Source organism: Psilocybe cubensis, chromosome 5 (assembly GCF_017499595.1).
Source record: "Psilocybe cubensis strain MGC-MH-2018 chromosome 5, whole genome shotgun sequence".
Taxonomy (NCBI): domain Eukaryota; kingdom Fungi; phylum Basidiomycota; class Agaricomycetes; order Agaricales; family Agrocybaceae; genus Psilocybe; species Psilocybe cubensis.
In genome coordinates, this window is record NC_063003.1 from 3530529 (window position 1) to 3556554 (window position 26026).

Sequence of the window (26026 nt, forward strand, 5' to 3'; positions counted from 1 at the left end):
AATAATAGGTGATATGATAGTCATAACCTACTTCAATACAACGCTTCAAAACCTCATATCGACGTTATCGGTATGATAAAACATGTAAACCTTCGTAGGCACTTCCCAAATCACTAACCTCGGAAGATATTCTGAGATCCATGACATGTGGAGCTATCCATGAGGCTACGAAGAACAGAATACAGATGTCGGCTATCCTCGATCCTCAAGGTGATGTTTGAGATGTGAAAAAAAGAAATTCGTTGTATTTTCAGTGGTTCCCCGGTTGCCCGTGAACAGTGATGAATGGTAGTAGCTAGTGCTACTCCTTCGGCGCCCGCTTACGACGTCACCATCCAGTGCAAGATAGGCTGGAACGTAGGTCACCGTGAATTACACAATCCAGCCCTCTTCAATGGACACGACCATTAGCAGGTATTGCTTTGTATTTTTCATCACCTCTGTTTCGAACTAAGCTTGTTAGCTCACGGAAATATCAGCACAATTTAATTTCCCTTTTCCTATGGATTTTCACAGTCTCAAAGGGAACTTTGTGACAGCTGGCAGCCAAGGGGGAGCGAGCTATAGTATGTACCTGGATGCCTTTCATAACGCCACCCATAACTTAACAGAGCTTGTCGCATCAATATTACATTCACCCTTAACTTCAAACTGCGCGAAACATGCTCATGCTACTCCAAATGGACAAATATTCATTGTGTCTAGGAGCGGCGTAGAACAAAACAGGGATCCCACGATAAACAGACCCTGTGAGTCTTTTTGAACGTGCTCATCGGAAAACGAGGCTACGAGGCGTCAAAATACCGGCAACGAGTGTCATGGAACATTTCCTCCAGATATAGCTTAGACCTGTCTGTTAGTCACTTAGTGTGTATGGATTATTTACACTGTTTATGTTATTTCTGATGATAATGTTCCCTGGAGTGAGTGGCTGCATAGCCAAGTTGGACGGATGGGACGTCCAGATCGTCCAGAGGTAAAGGCTAACGATGACAGGCTTGTGTGTGCTTCAATCAAATGATCCAACGTCATTTTGTTCCTGTCCGGTCAGTCAGGAGTGTGGTGCCTTTGGAATTACCATTTTTGTCCTAAATTAACTTCAGCATCCAGCTTCTCGATAAGCCGTGGTGCCGTGGTGATATGGTCTCTTATTCCTCATACTTACTCTCCTTGACTCGACTTGTACCTACACGCAGCACCATTAAGGATGGATACAATCGATCACTGCAAAGGACCAATTAATTAGATTCTTTACATCCAGCGAAATGACGGTCAAGTGGCCCTTTTGATCTCTGTGTATATCCGTTCGATAATAATGAACGATTTCATGATGTTCTGATTACGATTCCTTGCATCCGAGTTCCGATGGTACGTTCTACATTCCTTAGCAAGTCCTTTTACCCTCTTACATATTCTTTCGTCCATAATGTTCTTACTGGAACAAGGATCCCAGAGCTTCTCTCAAAGGTAGTCATCAGAGCTTACTCTATCTACTATTGCACGTTGATATTGTGTGGAATTGAAGTATCGGAAGATTTATTAACTAATTTTTTTATTCTCAGCCTATATAGGACGGTAAAAACTAACGGGTGTACTGATAATCCGTTTCCCATCTTATCACAACTCCATGGTAAAGAAGATATTCTTCATCAGCCTCTTAATCTACCAGCGCTTGCATCGTTTTTTTCATATGCTCGGATATTACAGCCCTTGTATATTGTATTTCATTTTTATTTGCATCCGCGTGGGAAGAGGAAGAAGAGGTCATGCGCCATTCAGCTTCGCTTTCGCAAGCCGGTGGGAGAGGATCGACATCTTTTGATTGTCCACTAAGTGGGGTTGCACACTCGAGTCTAATTGGATGCCAATTTTGAAGGAGCATAAGCCCGTCCCATTTTGCTAGCTAGTGATACCGTAACTATAAGGTGGACTATATTCTATGGTACGTGTTAAGGCGTTGTACGACATCTAGACGTCACTATATTGCTTTATTCATGCCTCATTGCGCCGGAGAGCGGGTGCGTTGTCGAGGATGAGTTTATTCACACAAAAGGGTATAAAGGAGCTCTAGAACCTCATTTTATGCTTCTAAATACTGAGATATTATTTCACACAGACAAATTCCAATTGGCAGGTAGTCCCTGATCTGTGGGGAGTGTGCACTCGGTGTGGAGATGGGGTCCAAGGAAGGTATTTTTATGTTTCACACATAAAATTCCCATTTTCTCAACGCGTTTTATACTTAGCAATTTGTTGAAGGCATTGGCTATAAAATAGCACTAGACTTTTTGTGTCAGATGCAATGCTGAGCACGAGGGCGAGGTTAAAATTCCCTCGTACTGGTTTTAGAACAAGCTAAAATCCAGGTTTGGCCATCTTTTCAGTATTAGTCAGGGCATCAAAAGGCTAAAATACAAGAGAAGAGCGATCGGTCCAAATGTACCAGAGGATTAACATGTAGAATTTACCATAGTACACTAAATCGTCGGATCACACAGACGCGGCAGCATTTCTGGAGGATCTTGTACTACATCCACAAATTGGAACGTCTCAAGGAATGAAATTTAAACTGCATTCGTTGTGGCAATTAACACGTTATAGAATAGTTTGTTACTTCCCCACCAAGTCTATGGCACCAATTTTGATTCCACTTGCCACTGCTGTTTCGAGATTTGCTCCTATGTTGAGATAAGATAAGATAATGGTAGATCAAATCATGATTGGAACATTCCGAAAAATTACGTCAGGAGAACGATTCCTGGGTATGTTATCTGCCAATTTTCACCATAAAACCTCGGATGGATTTCAATAAAAATATTATATATATTCAAGTATGTAGAAAGCATATATATGCATTAATGCCTTTAAATTTTAAGTAAGTGTTATCAATGTAGTAGAATCCGTCTAGATATTATCTGCCACGCTCAATGTTATCTGCCAGCCGAGGTGCATTTGAACATTAGCCTCTCGTTTCACACGGTATTTCACAAAATTTGTGTTTGTGACAATCCATACATATTGTGAAGCAGTTTCAACTCATTTCTCTTCAGTATGTTGACAGAAATAAAGCATTATGTGCCTCTCTCTTTTTGTCTCCATTTTTTGGACATTTCACGGCGGGATATTCAGAATATAGAAATTCCACAAAGTAGGTAATCAAATGTTAACATAATGCTGCCAAATATACTAAGTTTCTTACCACATACAAAGGTGCTTTATATTTCAAATTGAAAGGAACATCATATCAGTAAAATGGCAGGTATTTACTGATATGAGGTTCCTTTTGATTTAAAATATAAAGCACCTTTGTATACAGTGGTAAAAAACTTGATATATTTGATAGCATTATATTCCAAATGAATGTGAACACGGACGGCCCCAATATATTTTCTGTATGTTGCAACGTTTGATTACCTGCTTCGTGGGAACTCTATTTTCTGAATATCCCGGCGTGTTTCTTGTTTGGGACACCCACTCCTTTGAACGGAAAACCCTGCATTCCAACCCGAAAACATCACTTCTCCTAAATCTTGAAAAACAGGGACCTACATGTCTACTAAATCTACAATAAATCTATGCGTTTCTGCTGCTGCTTCGTCTTTCCGACACCCTATTCTCCACATTAACATTGTTCCTGAGGTGATTTTCTTGCATACTATGCACTCTCGGAGGCTGGAGCCTCTTCGACGTGTGCTCTAGTCCGGTTTTGCAATCTTTTGACTTTTTCAGGATGTTTGGAGGAGTTGTATGGTGTAACTTGAGGCTCTGTCGTTGCTCTTTCAGATCTCCTTTTCCGGTGTTCCAATACTTCCCCTATCCTGTGCCATGGGGTCCCCATCTTCAATACTCTGCTTGTTCCATATGACCCACCCAAATCCGCTTCCTCATTGCTCGACATCGATTAAACTACGCGGCCCGGAGGTGTTATATCGTCACGATCGAAGCCCATATCACATTCTTGGTCCCCCTCGGCGTTGAGGAGCAGTTAATTGCATGCTCCGGTGAGCTCTTCTGGTGCTTCATCCTTCTATACATATAACTCCAACGACTTCCAAACAGTCTATGCACATTCAAGTAGGGTGGTTATGAACCGCCATTCTGAACCGTAGTTGAAAGCCACCGGCACCGGGAAAGCTTATTGTATGATTTTTATTTTTTTGCGCTTTACTACAATTTACAATTTGCACTGGATAGATAAGAATACATGATATATCTGAATTAGGAAGAGGCAACGGGAGTTGGGTAGACGAGGTTGGTCGCGGTTTGCCTGGAGTAGATGATGTTTGTCAGAATTCACCGAGATTTTAGACGACGTTACGCAGACTCACGTCCAGAGGAATGTTTCTGTCTCCGTCAACCAGTATGGTGAATATGTGACAATCGTGTTATACACTTTGGTGCCCGTGAACGTGAAGGTTTGTGTCGTGAGTGTTGGCTTCAAAGCGTCATTCTTTTCTGGGATCTGATTGCGGTACGTCAGACGAATCACACTATCCCGGGAGCTGCTGACATACAGGGGATGCATGCACTGAAAGCGAGACGAGGGCGAGGAGAGTGAATGGTTTGAACGTAAAATGCATAATAGATGGAAGAGGAAAGGTAAGCTTTACTGCCTACGATCAAAGGAAGAGAAAAGGGTATGTTTGTCTGAGATTGTGTCTGAGTGCGTCTTGGGGTTCGCGAAATTCGGTCCTTCTTATATCAACGATCGATGTGAATATGGTGGATGAATGGCTTGCAGCCTTACCTAGTTCTAACGCTCGGCGATCCGGTCTTGCAGGGCAACATTGGGGCCGCGGATCCGTACCACGCAATTACTCTTGGTCTAATTGGAGTGCTCACGCGACATTTCTATATTCAAGAGTCGGTGAATAGCGATGGGACTATAATGACGCATGGTGTTTTCTCGGAATTTGTTGGTACTCGTTACTGAGAATGACACCATTTGGTGTTGTCGCGATTGTGCTGTGAAACACTGCAGCGGAAAAATAAGTGCTTGATCAGGGGGTTTTATTTATGTCGAAAGTCCACTCACGAGGTATGACACGTAGAATCGTTATACCGAATGTTTTCTGACTTCACGGCGTTGACTGTGCTGCTGGCCGTTAGGCGTCACCGACCAGTTGAATTGGGGCTAAAATAGTCTTGGGCTGGAGAAAGAGGCTAGACGAGAAGCAAACTTGGCTCGGTTTTATTAGAGTTAATGTGTTCTATTCTCCAAAGCGTCTAATTTTACTCACAGTCCCAAGAACTTCAGAAGAGGATACTCAGCAATCCTCGTAAAATCACCTATGTAATTGATTTCTTGCCTTTCAAACTCCAGTAATAATCTATGATGATTCATAAGCATTCCTAGCGAAGCCTCGCATTACACCTGAAGCTGCCCTTAAGAAGCCCACTTAACCATGCAAACCGCGTAAAATATCTATCGAATATTCTTGGCCAGTCCTGCCCAGATTGTATAATGTATGTAAATATGGTGGGGCGTGGGATGTTATGGCCGAATAGAATATCTCAACAACCTAGCATAAATGCCGCACAACGAGTTCGGTCGGATTATCATATGACACGACCGCGTGGGTCCCGGTCCACTTCACTCTACAACTCAAGTTCTGGTGTAAAGACTTGCGCCGGATTCAGATCAACAGTATCATAGACATATTACATCCATTAGCGAAGCAACCTAATGACCAGAGTATCTGAATCATAGTATAATCGAAGTGTTGAGTATTCCCTCGCATTTCGAGTTGGTTGCACCATCCAAATCTGCGAGTGACAGTGTCTTGCACAGCGTGTCCACACGCGCACAGATTTTGGTGGTGTTCCGCACCCAAACCCTGATATCATTGACATCAGGTTACTAGCCATATACCATCATTACTTACTCACTCTCCTTGGCATATCTACACGTAACGCAAGATCCTCTTGCTCCTCATCTCTGTTCACCAGCTAAAGACACATAGTATTATTTTATCTCCATTTCAATTCAAGGTCTCGGTCAGACCCTACATTTGCACCTGAATTCTCATTCCTTTGACGCAGCTGTGGACATCAGATCGCTTATTCTCTCCGAGGTAATGCTGAAGAAAAAAATCAGGGATAAACATAAACAAAGGCATAAATTGCATATCTGAGTGAGCATGTACAGCTCATACATATGGCCTAACTCTATGTCCTTTCTATTTTCTGTTCATATAGCTCTATGCAATTGCCTGTAATTTATTAATCAGGATATCGTAGTTTGTTGAGGGAGTATCCTCACATTGTCATGGCAAATATTTAATTTGCGTCAGATCCAGATCCGGGGCATGGATCGACGATACAAACAATATGACTTTCCTCTACAAAGAGCATGAGCATCAACACTGAGAAGAAGGAGAAATCTAGCAAACCAGCAGGGGTAGGAGCCGCCAAAGTGAGTTGTGCGAACATCACGAGTCCTGCAAGAATGAGTGCTTTGAGAGTGAATTTCATACTGCAATGGGTGATGATAGAAATTTTCAACGTGTATTCTTATTTTTTGGGAGTTCCGACTTTATATCGTTCTCTTGGGCCTAAAAATACAATTTGCGAGCTTCCGCGAGCTTACCTGGGACCGCGCAGTCTGTCATTCTCTCCTGTCATCGCGTGAACACACTGTCTGTTGACACTGGCTTTTGTTCAAACTATTCTAAACTGGGAAGTTTACTAATAAATTAGTAGCATACATATCACGCTGGAATGAATGGTGTTGATTAGCTTGTTCTTCAATGGTATCGTATGTATATGATCTGAAGCTCTTCAGGTCGATTTCAGGACAAAGAGCCCAACATGTCAGGGCACGTCAAAACATGCCTTTGACAGCGAACTGTCATATGATCAATACTGAAGTAAAGCCAGTGGGCGGTTTGTCGGTGTTTAAATTCTACCACTGATAGCGTCGTTCAGAATAAACCAATACATCGCTAATATATCCATGGAGATTAGATTGAGGCAATCCCTCATGGAGAATGCTAGAAATTCATTGAACTGCATTTGAACTGCATGGTAGTCAAAAGCTTCCAGCGCACACCTGATGATAAAGTCATCTCAAACTTCTAACAGTCTGAGAGAGCCGACTTTTCCCATTCATATTTATGGATACATTTATCTCTGTCCGAGTAGAAATAAGACGAATTATAACTTGGTGATGGCACTAAGACTGAGTGCCAACAACAAACTTGAACCCCACAGTTTGCCCACAGTCACGATATACCGTGGAAATGTTGCGACATGCTGTGACAAATTTGGCTCGTGGCTGTGCAGCTTCTTCTTCCTCTCTCTGCGATCACCAGGACCATCCAACGTTCGGCTTTGCAACTATAAGGTGTTGTTAACATCGCCAAACTGCTAAAACAAGTCTGTTAATCCCACCTTAACAAAATTTTCCCTCAAGGTAGTCAGAATGATGCCGTTCGCAAGTATAACACACCCTTTCTTGCTGCACAGAGCCTAGAACATCGAGGCGCGATGGGTTGATGGAATCGTTCGTGATGAAGTTAATGCGCTATTGAAGGATATTAGTAACTATACAGTGAGTACTGTACCTCAGTTCCTCTTCGTTTCTCACAGATGAGAGTTGTACCCCTGAGTAGGACATCGTACACTCATGAGCTGCCTCAACTGCGAAGAAACAACGCGACTTGTAACCACACTGCTTCGCCGACTTGGGCAAACAGCCGTACGATATATCGATACCGCCGAACCCGAAAAGGAATGACAGCTGGGAGCCCTATTGAGCATACCTCACCCAAACAGTTCCTTCCTGAAACAAAGCCTTTATTCCCAACGGCCAGTGGAATTATAGACCCATTCAGTGCGTGCCAAAATCAGTTGAAATTTTCTGGAGGATGTGAATTAAAGATTTAGGTTGACAGTATGTCGGTGCCATGGTCCTCCCCGACGCAACAGATTAGCAACTGATCTTTGCAACAGAGTCGCGAAATGGGGTTCCCTCCATTGTATCCCTTACTCGTGACCGTAAGACTCATTGAATCTGATTTTCTCCCCAAAATGACCTGATAGTTATACACCATTTTTGGCAGATCTAATTGGAATTTCTTAGCATTTTGCGTTTCAGAATCGCATATATATGCAAGATGGCTGCTTGCATCAACCAGAGTCACGAGTCTCCTACGAATCCAACGTTATCTTCTGTACATGAACGTACAATGCCTATTACAAGGGTTCCTTGAATGGTGTATTACCTGAAGAAGTTGAGAATCCAGCTTTCTTCGTCCACTTTCTCGAATTCACTGTTCCTGTCAAATGCGAGTTCCCAGATTACTTGCATCTGGTACAACGCCCCGAAGATGGTGTATATCTTACAAATGCCGCCTTGGAGTCCCTCATTAATTTGAAATTAACACGATGCACTTGCGACGATCATGAGCGGGGTTACTTCAGGCGAGGATACTTATGGGTTTGTAGATGGTAACTGCATATTTAGTGTCCTTGCATTCCCGCATCTGGACTCTGGATGCTCGAGATCACAGCTGTTGAGCGGAAATTTTTGTCTTCATCGACATATATTTTAGACGTTTCCTTTGGAAGATGGACAACTATATGATAAAGACAAGTACGTAAGCATTTGTCGAAGTAAACATCACTTTTCTGACCTATTTTTCTACCAGATCACACTCCTGTCAACAATTGTATCCCCGTTCAATTTAACTGCTCCATGATTGCAATGATCCCATGTCTATCTTAAGGCCTGGATAGTCTAACCCATTCTGTCTAGTGTTTCAAAAACGGGCTGCTTCGTGTTCGCAAGCCATTCGCATCACCGATTTGTGGCTCCAGTCCTTGACCTTAGGTTTATGGACTTTTCTCATATCATTCAAGGCAGTATGATGATCAGAAGAACTGCCTTTGTTGCTAGGTTCCAGTTAACGGTTAAATACACGGCCTATAATATTTAGAAAGCCCTTCCAATATCATGCCAAATCATATCGGTACGTGGATATAGTGTCCAGCGCATTACTCTCTTCTGACTCTATTTAGAGGTTTCTGCGTTTGTCGTCTGTCTGTTTTGGGTACGATGGGCATTTGCCTGTACGTCATTGGCACACATTTACAGAAATTCTCGAAGTAATATTTATTATAGCACCTACACTATCTGCTTTAACGGTCGAAAACCGGGTTGAACCACTAGGAGTCGATGTAAATCCTAGGTTCTCATGGATTATATCCTCGGCGATGAATAATGATGTCCAAAAGTCATATCGCTTGCGAGTTTCAGCTGTAACAACGCCAGTGGAAAGTCCACTCTGGGATACAGGAATCATTTCTTCGAAAAGGTCTTACCTGATTGAATACGGTGGGGCCGCTCTGGTGTCCGATACCCAGTACACATGGACCGTCGAAGTCACGACCGCTTCAGGAAGCGCCTCTGCATCATCTTCGTTTTCCACGGGCCTACTGACTAATAATGACTGGGGATCCAGCTTATGGATTGGTAAACCAACAGTTGGAAATAACGACAGCACACCCCCGGACTTGGTTTCATCGTTTCAAAACTCGTCATGGATATGGACTTCTGAGACTAATCCACCAAATGCACCCGCTGGCGACAGAGTTTTCCGACGTACCTATGTTCCTCCACCTGGACGACGTGTTATGTCTGCCGATATCTTAATAACGGCAGATGACCAGTTTACAATGTATGCTGATGGCACATTCGTTGGATCCTCTTCTACGATTGCAGATGTCTGGAAGGACGCACGGTTTTTCTCTATCCCCTTGTCATCTGATACTCCCTCGTTTGCGGTACATGCCACCAACCTTCCTGATGTGGGCACAGGTGGAGACAGTCCTGCAGGGCTGCTAACGTCAATTAAAATTCATCTCGACAACGGTAATTCGGAATTTGTGACCACTGATTCCAGCTGGTTATCAAACAAATTAGTTCCAAGTGATTGGAACGCGGCGAATGCATCGACCACAGGATGGTCCTCTTCTAATGTTCTAGCGCCATATGGACAAGGACCATGGACAAATCAAGTTGCAATTCCCACTTCGGTATCTGTACTTGCACTATCGTTCGCTCAGTCAAATTGGATATGGTCATCCGAAAGTGATCCCCTCCTGGCTCCACCTGGATCACGAGCATTTCGCAAAACGTTTACAGCACCTAGCGGTAAGACACTACAATCCGCGACAATCCTGATATCAGTGGACAACGAATTTAAATTGTATGTGAATGGCGGCCTCGTTGGAGTATCACCGAATGGCACAGATTGGACATTAGCGCAAAAGTTTATTGTTGACCTCACCGGCGCTTCGGCTGTTTTTGCAGTCCTAGCAAACAATCTGCCGGACCAAACCACTGGGGGTGCTAATCCAGCCGGCCTCCTAAGCACCATTCAGATTGAGCTTACTGATGGCTCGACACAGACCTTGGTATCTGATAGTACATGGCGAGTTGATTCAACAATTCCCGATGGATTCGAGCTTCCTTCCACAGATGATTCATCTTGGCCATCTGCAAACTCAATTGGATTATATGGAATCCAACCATGGGGTACTCAAGTTACGATATCAGAGTCTCTCACTGAACATCCCGCGCCACTTTTACGCAAAGAATTCACACTCTCCAAGCCCATTTCTATTGCGCGGCTGTATTACGCTGCTGGGGGTTATGCAAGCATTACAATCAACGGCGCCCCAGCCTCCGATCATGTCTTAACTCCAGGATTCACCAAGTATGATACCGAACTTCAATATGTGTCTCTCGACGTCACTTCCCTTCTCAACTCCGGCACAAATGCGATTGGAACAGAGCTCGGCAGGAGTCACTATGGTGTAACCCAGGAAAACCTTTGGAATTGGAATTTTGCGCCATGGCACGGCGAACCACGGGTTCGCATGGTGCTTTCCATTAGCTTCACGGATGGGACATCGTTCAAGGTTGTAACAGATGATACGTGGCAGGTCATTGAAGGTCCCACGCGCCTGGATGATATATTTGGAGGGGAAAATTTTGATGGTGAGTTTTTCATCTGACTACCCGTGTTGGTATCGCTCTAATAGCCCATATTTTGCCAGCAAGCTATATACAGAATGGATTTGACTCACCTGGATTCAACGCGTCTGCATGGGGTAGAGCATCGATAATGCCGGATCCGTTAGGGGTCCTAGTTAGCCAAAACCAACCCCCCACGCGCCTGATACAGAGTTTGAATCCCACGGATATCACACAACCACAGCCAGGGATCTTCGTGGCCCATTATGAGCGTGTGGTATCGGGGTGGGTTAAATTGACAGCGTCTGGGTCTGCAAAAACGCTTATCACGATCCATTTTGGAGAGAAATTAAATGTGAGTTGCACGATTGTGTTTAGGTGGCCGAACTTAAACACCCTGACTTACCCATGAACTTAGTCAGATGGGACTGTCAATTTCCAGGATACACAACACAACTTTGCAAACAACTTCCAAACAGGTGCGTACTGCTGCTGGTTACCACACTAAAGCGCCTCATTCACCCTCCGAAGATCGATTTTGGCTCGCAGGCACGGGTTCCCCAGAAACATTTGAACCGAAATTTAGTTACAAAGGATACCAGTACGTCCAAATCGAAGGATGGCCTATGAATTCCCCTCCACCGACACCCGCGGACATTATTGGACGTGTTGTCCACGATGACCTCACACTTCGGGGCGGGTTCCAATCCTCCAACGACCTTTTGAATAAAATGCACACAGCGGCTGTATTTACTCTTCTCAACAATGTCCACAGCATCCCCACCAATTGTCCTACTTTTGAAAAGAATGGTGGCACGGGTGATGCAATGCTCGGCACGGTAATTGCCATCTTCACTACTACTCATTATTCAATGGCTCATAAAGGACCAACATTTGTGTGTCATTAGGAAATGTTTCTACTTAATCTTGAATCACAAGATCTTCTTGAAAAATATCTCAGAGATGTCGATGAAAGTCGCCCAAACGGATCGGGTCCTCCTGCAGTTATTGCTCCGGATAGCGGATGGGGAGCGAACAATCAAGCTCCGACATGGCAGTCTGTGTAATCAACATTCAGATGTAATATTATACTTACCTTTACCATTTTAAGCTCTGTCTTAATCTTTATTCCGTGGTGGATATACCAGTATCGGGGCGACGAGAGAATTCTCTTGAATCATTACGACAGCATGAAGAACTACGCCGATTTTGAACTTGGGCGTTCTATAAACAACATTGCTCAGACCTCATTTGGTGACTGGAATGCACCGGAGACAAGCCCCTTGGGAGGTAATCCACCGGAGGATTCTCGAGTATCCGCAACAGCCTTCTTGTACGTGTCCTTTTTCTCTGTGTCACAAGGCTATCACCAACAAATCACCTAGATATCAGATGCTAACCGTCATGGGTGAAATCGCTACAGTACTCAACAAGTCATCAGACGCGTCAACATTTTCGACTCAGGCACAGAATGTTAAGAGTGCATTCAACAACGCTTTCTTAAACCCTACCACTGGATACTACACCGGCGTTGGAGATTCGGGATACCGTCAAACACATAACATTCTTGCCCTTGCATTTGGTCTTGCCCCTAATGCGAGTATTCAGAAAATCGCAGATAGTATATCTCAAAATATCTCCTCCATTGGAACACACCTCAATACAGGAGCACTTGGGACAAAATTCTTACTCCCCGTGCTAACTGACTTTGGCCACGGAGATACCGCGTTTGCTGTATCGCAACAAACAACATTTCCTAGTTGGGGATATTGGATTGAAAATGGCGCAACCACTATGGTATGTTGTAAATTACTACATTTATGTTTCTGCTTACGCGATCGCAGTGGGAGCATTGGTTATTGACCGCTCGCTCTCATGATCATGTACGTTATTGTACTTTCTCCTTCTTTGTATGGCACTTATTTGAATTTGATAACCCAGCTATTACCGCTCCTTGATCCGCAACTACCACCTTCAGCACACTTCCCACGCACCTAGAGCGCAAGGGATTGGACTGGCAGGAGTATTAGCAGTCGAGTAGAGTAAAAACACACAAAAAACGTACCTAAAGTACCCCCCACTGATACCCAAAACCCAAAAACACCCACGCACATTAAAACTGTCATATGAACGTCAATACCGGCACCGCGCGTGTCAAAAAGACGGGCATGGGAAACTCAGCTACCCCGAGTCAAAGCGATCCTTCCACTGCCGACAGAAGCTCGAGGAGTAAAGGCACGGTGATCAACGAAGAACTCCAACAAGTCCAGGACGCGAAAGGAGGGAGAGCGATGCTCGAGGACCACCAGCTACTCGTGCCAGCTGGCGCAGGACTGACGGCACATCGGGCCGCCGCCTGTCTATTTCAAATCTCGCAGATGTCAGCAAAAATCCCACCGATAGTGATTCAAGCCATGCGAGGCCTGGCTTTTATGTTGGAAGAAATGGAGATACCCTTGGCGACCCAAACCTATCACGACGGCTTCGGAGAGGAGCTCGCGACCTTCACAAACGAAATAAAAGCCCTCGTCCAACATGCGCAGGACCAGGTCGATCAAAAACTCGAAGAAATAAACAAGGCCACCGCCGATCTTATCAAATCGGCCGCGGGTAATCCGGGGCATCAAGCACCAAACGCAGGTACGTCCTACAGTCAGGCTCTATCAAAAGGGCTCTCTACGGTCAACCAAATCCTAGTCCAGTCGAACGTCGCCACCAACCCTAGGGTACTCGCACGCCATGGCATCCGAGCAAGGCAGACAATGCTCGAGGGGATCGACAAGGAGGCCAATATCAGCACGATGGGCGACAAGGAAGCGAAGGACTTGATTAACAAAATCCTACTGAAACTCGAGCCGGAAGGGTCAATACGCATCCGATCCGCAATCAAGCAGAGAAATGGCGGCCTGTTGATCGAGTTTGACGCTGACTACGGAGCGGCTTGGATGAGAGTGGAGGAGAACCGTCGAAATCTTTGCAAGGAAATTGGCAACGACGTCACAACCAAAAAACGCACGTACGAGCTTATAGCGATGGGTGTTCGTCTCACCGCCGAACCCGACGATGACGACTTCTTGAGGGAAGTGGAGGAAACCAACAGGGTTGAGGAGGGAACAATAGTGGCCATGCGATGGGCCAAGAAGATCTCGAGGCGAACCGAAGGCCAGCAGAGTGCTCACATCATCCTTACGGTAAACGACGCAAGCGAGGCTAACAGACTAATTGCAATTGGAATGTACATAGCGAACAAACGGGTAAGAGTACAGAAGTGCCGAAACGACCCTATCAGGTGCCTCAAGTGCCAGGGATACAACCACTTCGCGAAGGAATGTACATCCAAGCAAGACATCTGCGGCCACTGCGGGAAGAAAGGTCATCGTACTCCGAACTGCGAGGAAACCAAAACGCACTGCGTATCCTGCGACGCTGACGACCACCCCAGCTACGACAGGAACTGCCCGGTATTCCTGAAGAAAGTACTCGAGAAGAACGAACGAACCCCAGAAAACAGGCTCCCATTCATCCCTACGGACGAACCATGGACCTGGAGCGTTGACACCAACTCGGCACCTTCAACCTTCAAAGGCAAAGCGTTTGCACGAGGGCAGTCTCCCAGGTGGACGGTGGAACCCCCGACCAACGCGAAGCGTACGCCGCTCCAGACGCCCGAGCAGAGCCCGGAACCCGAACCCACTAAATGAACGAGTAACGACGAGAGAGAGAAGACGCCGACGGCGCAAAGGAAAGACAACTAAGAGATGAGTACCCAAACAACAGATGAGCAGTCTCGACACCAAATTCGTATTTTGCAGATAAATCTAAACAAATCGGAGGTGGCCCATCTCGAGTTACTAAACAGCAACCTGGGGAAAGACTATGACATTGTGCTCATACAAGAACCATATATTACAAAATTCGGCAACATCAGAACTGGTGCCCATTTCCGGCCAATCTACCCTGTCAGCAGAGCGAATACGGCGACCACTCGTTCAGGCATATGGGTGAATAAGAAACTCGACACAAGTCATTGGAACGAGGTAGTATTCCCAACATCAAACGATATTACTGCTATCAAGATCCAATGCGCCAGAGGAACCGTATACGTGTTCAACGTGTACCACCCAGGGCGAGTCGGCGAAACACTCAACGTGCTTCAGCAATTCCTGGAAGACCACAGTCAGGAACTGAACTCACCCAACACCCATCAGGTTTGGGCAGGAGACTTCAATCACCATCACCCAATGTGGGACAGGGACAAAGACGAGAGGCTATTCACTCCACAGGCGATAACTGAAGCGGAGCGACTGATAGAACTCGTCGAGGCAAACAGGATGACCATGGCCCTGCCTAAAGGTCTACCTACCCTAGAACATATGGTAACAAAAAGACTGTCGAGGCCTGATAATGTGTTCATTTCAGAAACTCTTACCGACTACGTGACAAGATGTGAAGTTGACTACGACAACCGACCAGCAAACACTGATCACTACCCGATAGTCACGGAAATAGACGCTAGTTACAAGAAGACCGCAGACGTCCTCGAAAGAAACTTCCGCACTGCTAACTGGATCAAATTCAACAAATCGCTCGAAAAGAGGTTGGGGGACGACAACACACCATTTACACTCTCCACGGCGGAGGAGATCGATGAAGAAGTGGCCACACTGACGAGCGCAATCCAGGACACGATTAAAGAAGAAATCAAGCTACGAAAACCACTACCGGAATCGAAACGTTGGTGGACAAGCGAAGTCGAGGAGGCGAAAAGGTATAAGAACAAGTTGAGTAGCCTTCATCACAAATTCCGCACGCAGCCCTGGCACCCCTGCCACAGCGAATTCAAGGCTGCAAAGCGAGCCTTTGCAAGACTCGTAGTGGACACAAAACGCAACCACTGGAGTGAATGGCTAACAGACGCGGAGGGCACCGACATCTGGACGGCAAACCGGTACTTCAAGAACCCTGTAGGCGATGGAGGAAGGCCACGTATCCCCTCACTGACGGTCACAAATGAGTACGATGAGCAGGAAGACATAACAGAAAACGAGGAAAAAGCTAAGATTTTTGCTCACACCTTCTTCCCTAAGAAACCAGACTACTCCTCTGTTCCGCAGAATTTTGCCTACCCAGAGGCTATCCCGGATGACGGTCACATAACGCGTAAGCAAATCCTACGTCAAATAAGTCGGCTTTCGCCATACAAAGCCTGTGGGATCGATGAGATCCCCAATGTCGTCCTCCAGAAGACAGCGCCGTTGATAACAAACCGACTGCACTCAATCTACAACGCGATCTTGAAAACGGGCCACTATCCGGAGGAGTGGAAACACTCCATCACGGTTGTGCTGAAGAAACCCGGCAAGCCCAACTACAAATCAGCAAAGGCATACCGCCCTATAGCCCTACTCAATACCCTGCCAAAGGTACTGACAGCTATAGTCGCAGAGAGGATTAGCCACCTAGTGGAAGCACACCAACTCCTCCCTAACACGCACTTTGGGGGCCGACCCGGTCGGACAACTTCGGATGCGATGCACTACATGGTTGATAAGATAAAAGCCGCATGGAGGAAAGGTAAGGTGGCATCTCTACTCTTCCTCGACGTCGAAGGCGCCTTCCCCAACGCAGTAACGGACCGACTATTACACAACCTCAAAAAGAGAAGAATCCCATGAGTCTACGTCGACTTCATACGAGAGCTACTAAAAGACAGAAAAACAAAGCTCAAATTCGACGACTTTGTCTCCGCGCTCATGAAAATTGACAATGGAATTGGACAGGGCGACCCCCTGTCCATGATACTGTACATTATCTACAACGCCGAGCTACTGGAAATAGTCAATCGTAATGACGGGGAAGACGCTATCGGATACGTAGACGACGTTACCCTGATGGCCATTGGGAAAGACACGGACGAGACAACTGACAAGCTAAGTATCCTATTGCACAAAGAGGATGGAGCCCTCACATGGAGTGATAGCCACAATTCCACCTTTGCGCCGGCCAAACAAGCAGTAATGCATCTCGATCCACGTAACCCTGACTCCCTGGAACACCCGCGTTTAGAGGTCAATGGCGAACTCGTACCTCAGGTCCGCGACTTCAAGTGTCTGAGCTTCCGCCTAGACTGCCAGCTACGATGGAAAACTCACCTACAATACGCCACGGAAAGGACCGCAGCATGTGTAGCAAACTTCCGACGTCTTGCCAAACCGACAACAGGGATCCACCCCTACCTGCTCCGTCAGCTCTATATCGCAACGGTCCTGCCACGACTCACTTATGGAATTGACGTGTGGTACACCCCGCCAACGAAGCCGATAGGTCGTCGCAACAACGTGGGATCAGTAGCAGCGCTCAAAAGAATGGCATCTGTACAGAGAAGGGCAACGCTGGCAATCACAGGTGCCATGAGAACGACACCGACCGAGCTGCTAGACGCCCATGCGGGCGTCCTCCCCCTGGAACTGGCTCTGCTGAAGGCTTGCCACAGAGCAATGGTACGTATGGCAACTCTGCCACCCACGCACCCTCTACACCGAGCAATATCGAGAGCCGAAGCACAACCAGCAAAGAGACACAAAACCCCGATCGACAACCTAATAAGAATATTCGAACTCAAACCAAGCACAATAGAAACAATCGAGCCTTCGCCATACCCATCAAGTTACCGCCCACCCTACAAGATTGTCATCGCTCGAACCCGACAGGAGTCAATGAAATACGAGAAAAACAGTACGGCGGACTTCAGAGTGTATACCGATGGATCCAGTCATGGGTCGGGCACTGGAGCGGCAGCGATCCTGTTCAGGACCAGACAAGACAGACACGGAAAAGTTTTGCGTAAGCACCTGGGAACGAAAGACGAACACAACACATACGAAGCGGAAGCAGTCGGAGGCCTACTGGCCTCCAGACTCATCGCCAACGAAGAGCCAACCAACGAGAACAAAATCGACGTCTTCAGCGACAACCAGTCGCTCCTAAGGAACCTAGACTGGCCAAAAGCTAAGTCGGGTCAACAACTCATGAGATACATTGACGCAGCATTTCAACACTTACAGGGAGACATTACCCTACATTGGATCTCTGGGCACTCAGATGTCTTAGGCAATGAAAGGGCCGACGAGGAGGCAAAGCGAGCGGCGGAAGGAGACGACTCTCCACAAGACGAACTGCCAGACGTGCTGAAAAACGAACTGAAAAAGAGCGCCTCAGCGGAGAAACAGGCGTACCACGAAGAATTAATGATGATATGGCGAAGCCGCTGGAACGAATCAAAGAGACAAGAAAAATTCAAAACAATTGACACCGAATTCCCGTTCAACAGGTTCAGGAAGGCCGTGAAAAGGCTCAACCGAACCCAGGCCAGCGTCATCATACAGGTACGTTCAGGACACATACCGCTGAATGCTCACCTCAGCAAAATCAACGGCAAACAAGACAAGCATTGCCCATGCTGCGCGGAACGACGAGGTGACCTAAGAGCGACAGAAACGGTGGAACATTACCTTTTCGAATGCAGGCGATATCGGCACCTTAGGCAAGACATGTGGAACGACGTAGGGAAGAAATGCACCAGTATTGAAGAACTCACTACGGAAGGAGACAAAGTCAAAGCATTACTCAAATATATTGCGAGGACCAAACGACTACGACCATACAAGGAGGATCTTATCAAGAGAGGGATAGAGGAAGAGGAGGACGACGAATAGACAACACCACACTTTTCACAAACGAGTCAACAAAAGAAGATAACACCGTAGCGAAAAGCCGAACAGAGGCCGGAGGTGTCACTTCAAACAACCTGGGAAAGGTTGGGCCAAGTGGGGGGACGTGAGGGCCCTCCAGGGTGCAGAAGTGAGCTGATGAAAGCCAAGCGCCAACGGGGTGCAGTAGGTAGTAGTAGTAGCACAAAGCCGAGGGAGGGGCCCACCCCTCAGAGGCTATAACACAAAATAAAAAAAAAAAAAAAAAAAAAAAAAAAAAAAACCCAGCTATTTCTTGGGACATTCGAGGATTGGCTATACAAACACGTCGCCGGTATTCAGGCAATGTCACCCGCGTTTGAAACTGTCCAAATATCTCCCTTGCTTTCAGCACCTCTAACGTCTGCGAGCGCATGGACTGTGACTCCTTTCGGTAATCTGAGTGTCGAATGGACGAAAGTTTCAGAACATGCTACCGTAAACATTGTTGTTCCTGTCGGGGTGACGGCCTTGGTAAATATTCCCGGTGTCAACAATGTGAGTCCTTTTGTGCATTCTACACATAACTACTGACAGTTTTTTTTTTTTTTTCAGGTAACTGTCGGATCCGGAACATATACTTTTATGTCGTCGAAGTTGCAAGCTTCTTCGAGTCTAGGCTACTCCGAAAGATACAGGGATTCCATTTTTATCCATCAGCTGTTCTTCATTCTCTTATTTTTTGTTCGACTGTTGTAAACCTTTGAAGTAATGAAGAATACACTAGACCAAACAACTCGTTCCACTGTTTTGGATAATATAACTCATGTCCATAGATCCCTAACTGTTTTTATAACTGAGCGTTCTGTGATTGTTCTCAGTTACTATGAGTTGATGGCGGACTGGAACACCCACATGACATAAAGGACCAGTACCATAGGCTCAGCGCTCAGCTTCCACGATGATTTACTTATCACTGTGCTGCCAGCAGTCAAGTCGTTCGTGGTCGACGGAGTTCTGAGAAACGTTCCGGACGTCAAAAAGGGGATTTGTCATAACCGACTGGCCGCGAGCCTCACTGCTCGTTCAAACTTTCTCGCCGAATAATCTAGGTCGAAAATTTTCTCTCATCAGCCTTTATAACCAGTCCAGAACTCTTCATTATCGGCTCACTTGACTGTAGCTCAGTCTCACACAGGTTGAAACGGAAATATTCTCACTCAGCTTAGTGTGCACCGATGTTAAAATGTTATCTATCCAAATAATTGTGAAATACGATAATCTATCATAATGTGGCACATAACCTAACAAACTGTAAGCACTTCCTACAAAATACAAGCACTGTTTTATCCCAACATAGGCGTCACATTGTAGTTATTCTTTAACTCCTCTGTAGCATCAGAGGTTTCGTAAGTGATGCGCTCACTTGCATCCGTTTCCTGGCGTGTGCCATGAGAAGAATAAAAGTCCAACGCGGAGATTTGGGCGCTAGCCACATGCGAGGGACCACCTCCACCGCTGTTTTTCAATGCAATCCGGGCCACCAGAACTGTCGGCGCCATGCCCTTTATACGACATATCAGCGACTACTATCAAGGGACAATCAAAACATAAACGCACAGCAACAATTCCCAACACAACCTGAATATACAAGTCCGCTTCAGAGAAGGGCGACTGTATAAAGCTCGTTGAGGGAATGATGATTATTATCGCCCATAGGAGAAGGACGACTGTGTAAGCCGCGGCTGATTCCACAATCATATTTATAACGTAGTTGAACGCCTGTCTCCTATGAAGGACGTTGAGTCGGGATGCCGTATGGACACGATATCCAATGAGGAACGTTGTAGATACTGTTGTTCCCAGGGATACGAACACCAACGCGCTTGAGATGTTGTTTCCCAAAGCTGCCTGTGCGTCACTCGCATCGGGTCCGAGAAGGCCAGATAGAGCTGTCTCAGTGACGAATAGGGCTAGAAAATTATGGTTCAAGAGTGCGTCAATCTCAACTATTGCAATGTTTTAATTACTGTCCTACCTAACTCTGCAATGTAGAGAAACACAGGTAAAACAATTGACTTGATGGACCTTCCCCAGACGTGATAACATCTCCAAATCTACCATATTCAGCATCCAACCTACACCAATAAAACCACATACATACCAATAAACCATCAGCAGTCATGAATAGAGAGTAGAATAGGCAGTTGTTGAGTATAAAAAGCCACTGAGTTCCGCTCACAGTCGCCAGAAAAATGGAGGCTCTGCTCTCTCCGTTGGTGACGACAGACCAAATCAGGAAGTACCAATTAACCACAAAATCCGCAAAGCATAAAATATAAAGTGCCGAAATCAAAGCGAGAACAATGCGGCTGTTCGTGTTTGCTGGCTTTTTTATTACTGTGAACCATACGCGTCAAAAATATATTCCAACTAGCGTTGTTCCATAATCGTACCGTAGAGATACACAGTCCCTCCATATGTCATTGTGTAAATACCTTTTGGGTATATTAGAAGGTTGGTAATTGTCTTCACGAAGTTTACATACCCATAAGGAAATTGAAGAGCATGGAGGAACCCACGTTGGCGCTAATCAATCGTTGCTGGAGGCTGACAGGAAGTGGTACCTCTGGCGTAGACATCCTGAAGGATGGGGTGTAAGTGACTGGACGTTGATTCTCAGTTCAAAGTTATTGATGTGTATATATACCTCTACTACCTACGTACAGTGATTCATTGTCCTAAGACTATCTGAATCATCAATTCAATGGCAAGCCGCAGATAACGGGGTGGAAGTAGGGTGCTTCCGATACTGTCGCCATGAAACACACCCAAGTTAATCATTAAGTGGGTACGCATAATGTATTGGTAAATTTACTCTTGCTGCATTCAGACTGTTTCCAGAGTCTTCCAAAATACATGCTACATTATTATCAATGCCAGCATCTTGGAGAATTCTAGCTTCACGTATTGACATGGTCAAAACCCAACAGAACACAATTGGAAGAGAAAAGTTATTTATACTCTGACAAAACGACACCCCGATTCTATCTTATCATAGTCTGAATCGATGAATTTCATCTCGTGGTAACTAAAAATACGACTGATGAGCAAGAGGCCAGTCGCTTTTTTGGGTCCTATTATGCTATAAGGACAACCTTGACAACCTCCTTGAAACTAAGCTACCGAGACTTTGTCAACTTGTCCGTAAGGCATCGTACGTGTAATGGCTGTATCATCCATAACATTGACGTATTATGTTTTGATTCTAGAGCCACGGAGAAAAAAATGAGCTGTGACAAAAATAGTATAACACTTACGGCATAGGTAGTTCGTGGCTGCATGTCTACAACTATGTATCGACGGTATGCCATGGGGGTGAAGCAAGAACATCTACTCATGTCTATCAGTATACGTTATGTTTAAAAAAAGAAGATATATGATGTGAAAAATTGATCCAGACCTGGTGTTTGAATTGAATATTCTCACTCAATTATTCGGGCACCATATAACAAACAATAATAAGATGAATAGATTCAGTTGTTTCAACTAGTGTCTACTAAAGAGCTGAGCATTTGAAGTCTGCTTTGTCCTCCTTATTGTCAGCCTCGTTCCCAGTGTGATCGCAAGTATCGCCTGCCATAGCCTTCGGGCCTAGCGCATTTACGCCGGCGTGGTAGCACGTTCCAGGACCACCATTGTTATTCCCAGAGATGTATTTGATACAGATATGGTGCCCTGCATCTGTTTTGACTACCTGAGCTCTATTTGTAGGGTTCTTTGTGTGGTTCAGGATGGCCTCTGTGCAGTGGTTCTCGATCTGCTGGAGAGTGTGTTTGCCGGGACGATCGTCCCAAAGCGATTTATTGGCCTATAATCACGAGTATCGGGTCAGTTAAAATGTAAGCTGTACTACATGAATTGACAACTTACGTCTGGAACATGACACAGGTTAGTCTTGGTATTGCACTGTCCAGTCGCTTTGGGGTTGGCTTTGCAATACGCGGTAAGGGTGTGACGACCTTTGTCGGGAGCCTCATCCTTGCCCTTTGCATCCTTTCCGTGTATAACATGGCTCTTCATCTCTTGGAACTTGTCGTTAGCGGCTTTGCGCTTCTCTTCGGCCGTGGGCTAACATTGCGATTAATAAATACCCACATATATGACTGGAAATAAATTACCGCGACAGGACGATCTTTGGGGCCCTTGTCACCGCCACCACGGCGAAGAATGTCATCACGGCGTTCCCTTCAAATTAAAGGCGTTAGCATACAACTCGAGAGAGGGGAGGCAATAAAATCTTACATGGATGTATCTGCAGCTGCAGGGATGTACAAGGCGTTCGCAGACGCCGCAATGAGGAGGAGCGAAAAAACGATTGAAGACTTCATTGTAAGTGTTTATCGACCAGCGAAAACGAAGATGCTTGTGAAGTTGAGTGGTATCGAACCTGCGATGAGGATTTGAATCGACGTTCTTCTCCCTTAAAAACATTATGGGGTCCGAGAGTATCGCGACATATAGTGATTGTTCTCACCGTTGAGAGCATGAGGAACACATACGACGAAAAGCGCAAAAACGATTGGCCTTGAACGTTTCAAGGATCCGCAAAGTGTCCTGTAGCCGGACCTCTTCGTTGACGTTCCAAATTTAACTTCAATGATTCACACTCTCCGCAATTAATATGTCGAAAAGCATTTTAGATGCCTCCGATTCCGGAAGTGATGGGATGACCAAAAAGGTCCATCAAGCAGTGCTCTTAGCTACGTATGGTAACTACACAATGGGTATGTGCGCCCATCAAGGCTAGTTCTTTCTTGAGGAACTTGAAGAAACAAGGATGTTAGATTCCGCACTCGTTCTTGTCAGTCAAAAACACCGGAACAGCATCGGGTGACCTTTTCATCCATGAGGAGCGCGGTAACGCAGGCACAGGCTACCGCTGATATCATTGATACATCAATTGCTATATACACAGCGTACGTGATTCAAATTGACCTTAAAAAAGAGAAAAGGAGAAACACTTCATACCATATTCATTCCTCCGACGATCAACCATACCAATCGCCAATCGCCAATACACTCTAGAGGACACACCATGCCTACCACCCAACTATCTGCCAGCTTCATCGAGCACAACTCTGTGCCTACGCATTACGTCCATCCGTATATCTTCACGCACGAAAGCGACGAAACAGGCGACGTCTACGTTTGGTCTTCAAATGATAACTCGCTCTATGCTACCCTGGAAGAACCTATGGCCGATCCGAAGGCTCACCACTTGTTACCCAATGATTATCTTCTCAGTCTAACCACCGCTACGGAGAACCACGCACTTAGCGAAATACTCATCCACAAACTTCCTGATGGCGTACTAGTCGACCGGATGACACTTGGCCCGCTCGACTCCTCAGGATCTGACGGAAACTCCAAGTTTCTCTGTGTATATGAGGGAAATATTGCTGTTTGGAGAAATAAAGACGCCAGCGACGGGAGTGGATTCGTCGAGATCTACACCTTGTCAGCCGACGGAAAACTGGTTTTATCAGAAACTCTCCTTCCTCGTCAAGATTGCCCAAGCTTCGAAAGCGACGCGTTGCCGGGGAAATACTTCCCACCATCCGCACTCTTCACGATAAACAACGAAATCATCACAGTCAACGCATCCAAGCGTTCATTCCCGAACTGTATCGACGTGATCCGCTTCACCTCAAGCACCAATGCCTCCCGACAAAAATCCCTCACGTTCGATTTCTTAACCACAGAACTTCCAACCCCCAACGCCGATATGCAAAGCAGCCTCTCTGGACACGTATACCTCACCACCCACAAGGCGGTGATTCTAGCACATAACGAATTCCCATTCGAAAGCTCCGGAACAAATCCAGTCACTGCCGTCCGATGTCTCGACGTAGACACTCTCGAGCTTAAATGGTCTACATCTCTGCCGTGCGATACGTGCAAGCTGCGGTACATTCCCCAGCTCGACGTAATAGTCTCCCTAGGGAATGCTATCACCTCTCTCAAAGATGAGGATGGCACACTCCTAGGTTCAAAGTCCCATCTATCCATCGTTGCTCTTGATCCGGCTACAGGGGACATCCGTGCGTCTCATATACTTGGTGGACCCGAGAGACCATGTGGTAATGTGCACTGGGAGGAGATGGCGGGTGTCTGCTGCGACGTGACGCCTGCGGGTGATAGCATAACTGTTATACACGGAGACGGCCAGATGGCTGTTATCCCTGTGAAAGAGCTCCTCGGCCTCGCACCTGCAGAGTTTCTCAAGAATGATAAAAAACTCAAAACGATTGCGGCCCCTGATATCGAACCGTCTACACCATCAACCGACGAGCAGCGGAAGAATCTGAAAAACGGGCGCTGGAGATGGGTGATGAAGGGGTTTGTGGGAGATAACACTGTTTTCGTGCATCTGATGAGGCATAAGGGCTTCGTGGCGCTTACCTTAGAGTAAATATCATAGCATGATGAAGTGTAGTTAAGTACCATGCAGAATTTTTAGTTCTAACGTGCATCTGCGTCTTCATAAATACCATAGTGAGACGGGTTTGAACAGAGCGATGTGCCAACGCACCATATCCCAACGGAATCCAATTACACCCTTGCCCCTGAAGCTCACAACAATATCTCCACATTGCCACACAGCTCCAACATCAAAGTATACACATAATATGCTGATAGATACGACCTGGAAGCCTTGTTGTACAAATAAGAGTATCATGACTCACCTTCCCCTGTGGTTGTTTGTATCTGTGCCAAGGAAGAGACGCCACAAACTAAGTGAAAATGGATGGGCGACGCTTATAGGTGCACTATGCATGGGGAGATAAAGGTATCGGAGAGGGTGTAGTTAGAGGGGAGAGTGTGCCGTTTGTCTTTGAAAGAGGGGAGGTGTGCGACGGATAGTATCGGCTGCTCGTCGTCGTCGAGGGCGACAACGCGAGCAGTTCAATACTGTTCGTCGTTGGAGTGAACGATGGTGGTGGTGAATGATACAGACATCTGCCCCGCTGCTTGTCATTGAAGTAAGAAATGGGGACGGCGAGTAAGCTAGCAGCACCAGCAGTCGTTGTTGTGAATGAACGCTCGTGCAGAAGAGCTGGGTCAGGATCACATGACAACTGGCGGCAGGGGAGCCGGCCCGTCGGCATCCTCGGTCTCTCACCACTTGACGCCTGCGAACGACGACAAAATGCGCATTGGGGAAGGATTACGGGCCCGTAGTCTAACCATGGTCATGGTAACTGGAGCAGATAGTGCATTGTTCGAGCCACCTTGCCTTGACCTGTATATCGTTACCAAGTATCAGCGTCAAAGTAACAGAAACGCGCTTATT

General features: G+C 46.1%; 3 protein-coding genes across 3 annotated transcripts; 1 reads left to right on the forward strand and 2 right to left on the reverse strand.

Annotated features, from left to right (window-relative positions):
• Positions 1-20015: 20015 nt before the first annotated feature.
• On the reverse strand, positions 20016-21311 carry JR316_0006546 (uncharacterized protein; the record flags this gene model as incomplete). Its single annotated transcript, XM_047892292.1, has 3 exons — positions 20016-20234; positions 20290-20642; positions 21218-21311. 3 exons carry the CDS (start codon positions 21309-21311, stop codon positions 20016-20018), a joined length of 666 nt encoding a protein of 221 aa, XP_047749641.1.
• A 917-nt stretch (positions 21312-22228) lies between these two features.
• Positions 22229-23060, reverse strand: JR316_0006547 (uncharacterized protein; the record flags this gene model as incomplete). The annotated part of the gene is made up of 4 exons (XM_047892293.1): positions 22229-22540; positions 22603-22800; positions 22851-22917; positions 22975-23060. The coding sequence occupies 4 exons, from the start codon at positions 23058-23060 to the stop codon at positions 22229-22231; spliced, it is 663 nt and encodes a 220-aa protein (XP_047749642.1).
• A 517-nt stretch (positions 23061-23577) lies between these two features.
• Positions 23578-25144, forward strand: JR316_0006548 (uncharacterized protein; the record flags this gene model as incomplete). Its single annotated transcript, XM_047892294.1, has 2 exons — positions 23578-23652; positions 23678-25144. The coding sequence occupies 2 exons, from the start codon at positions 23578-23580 to the stop codon at positions 25142-25144; spliced, it is 1542 nt and encodes a 513-aa protein (XP_047749643.1).
• Between the last annotated feature and the right edge of the window lie 882 nt (positions 25145-26026).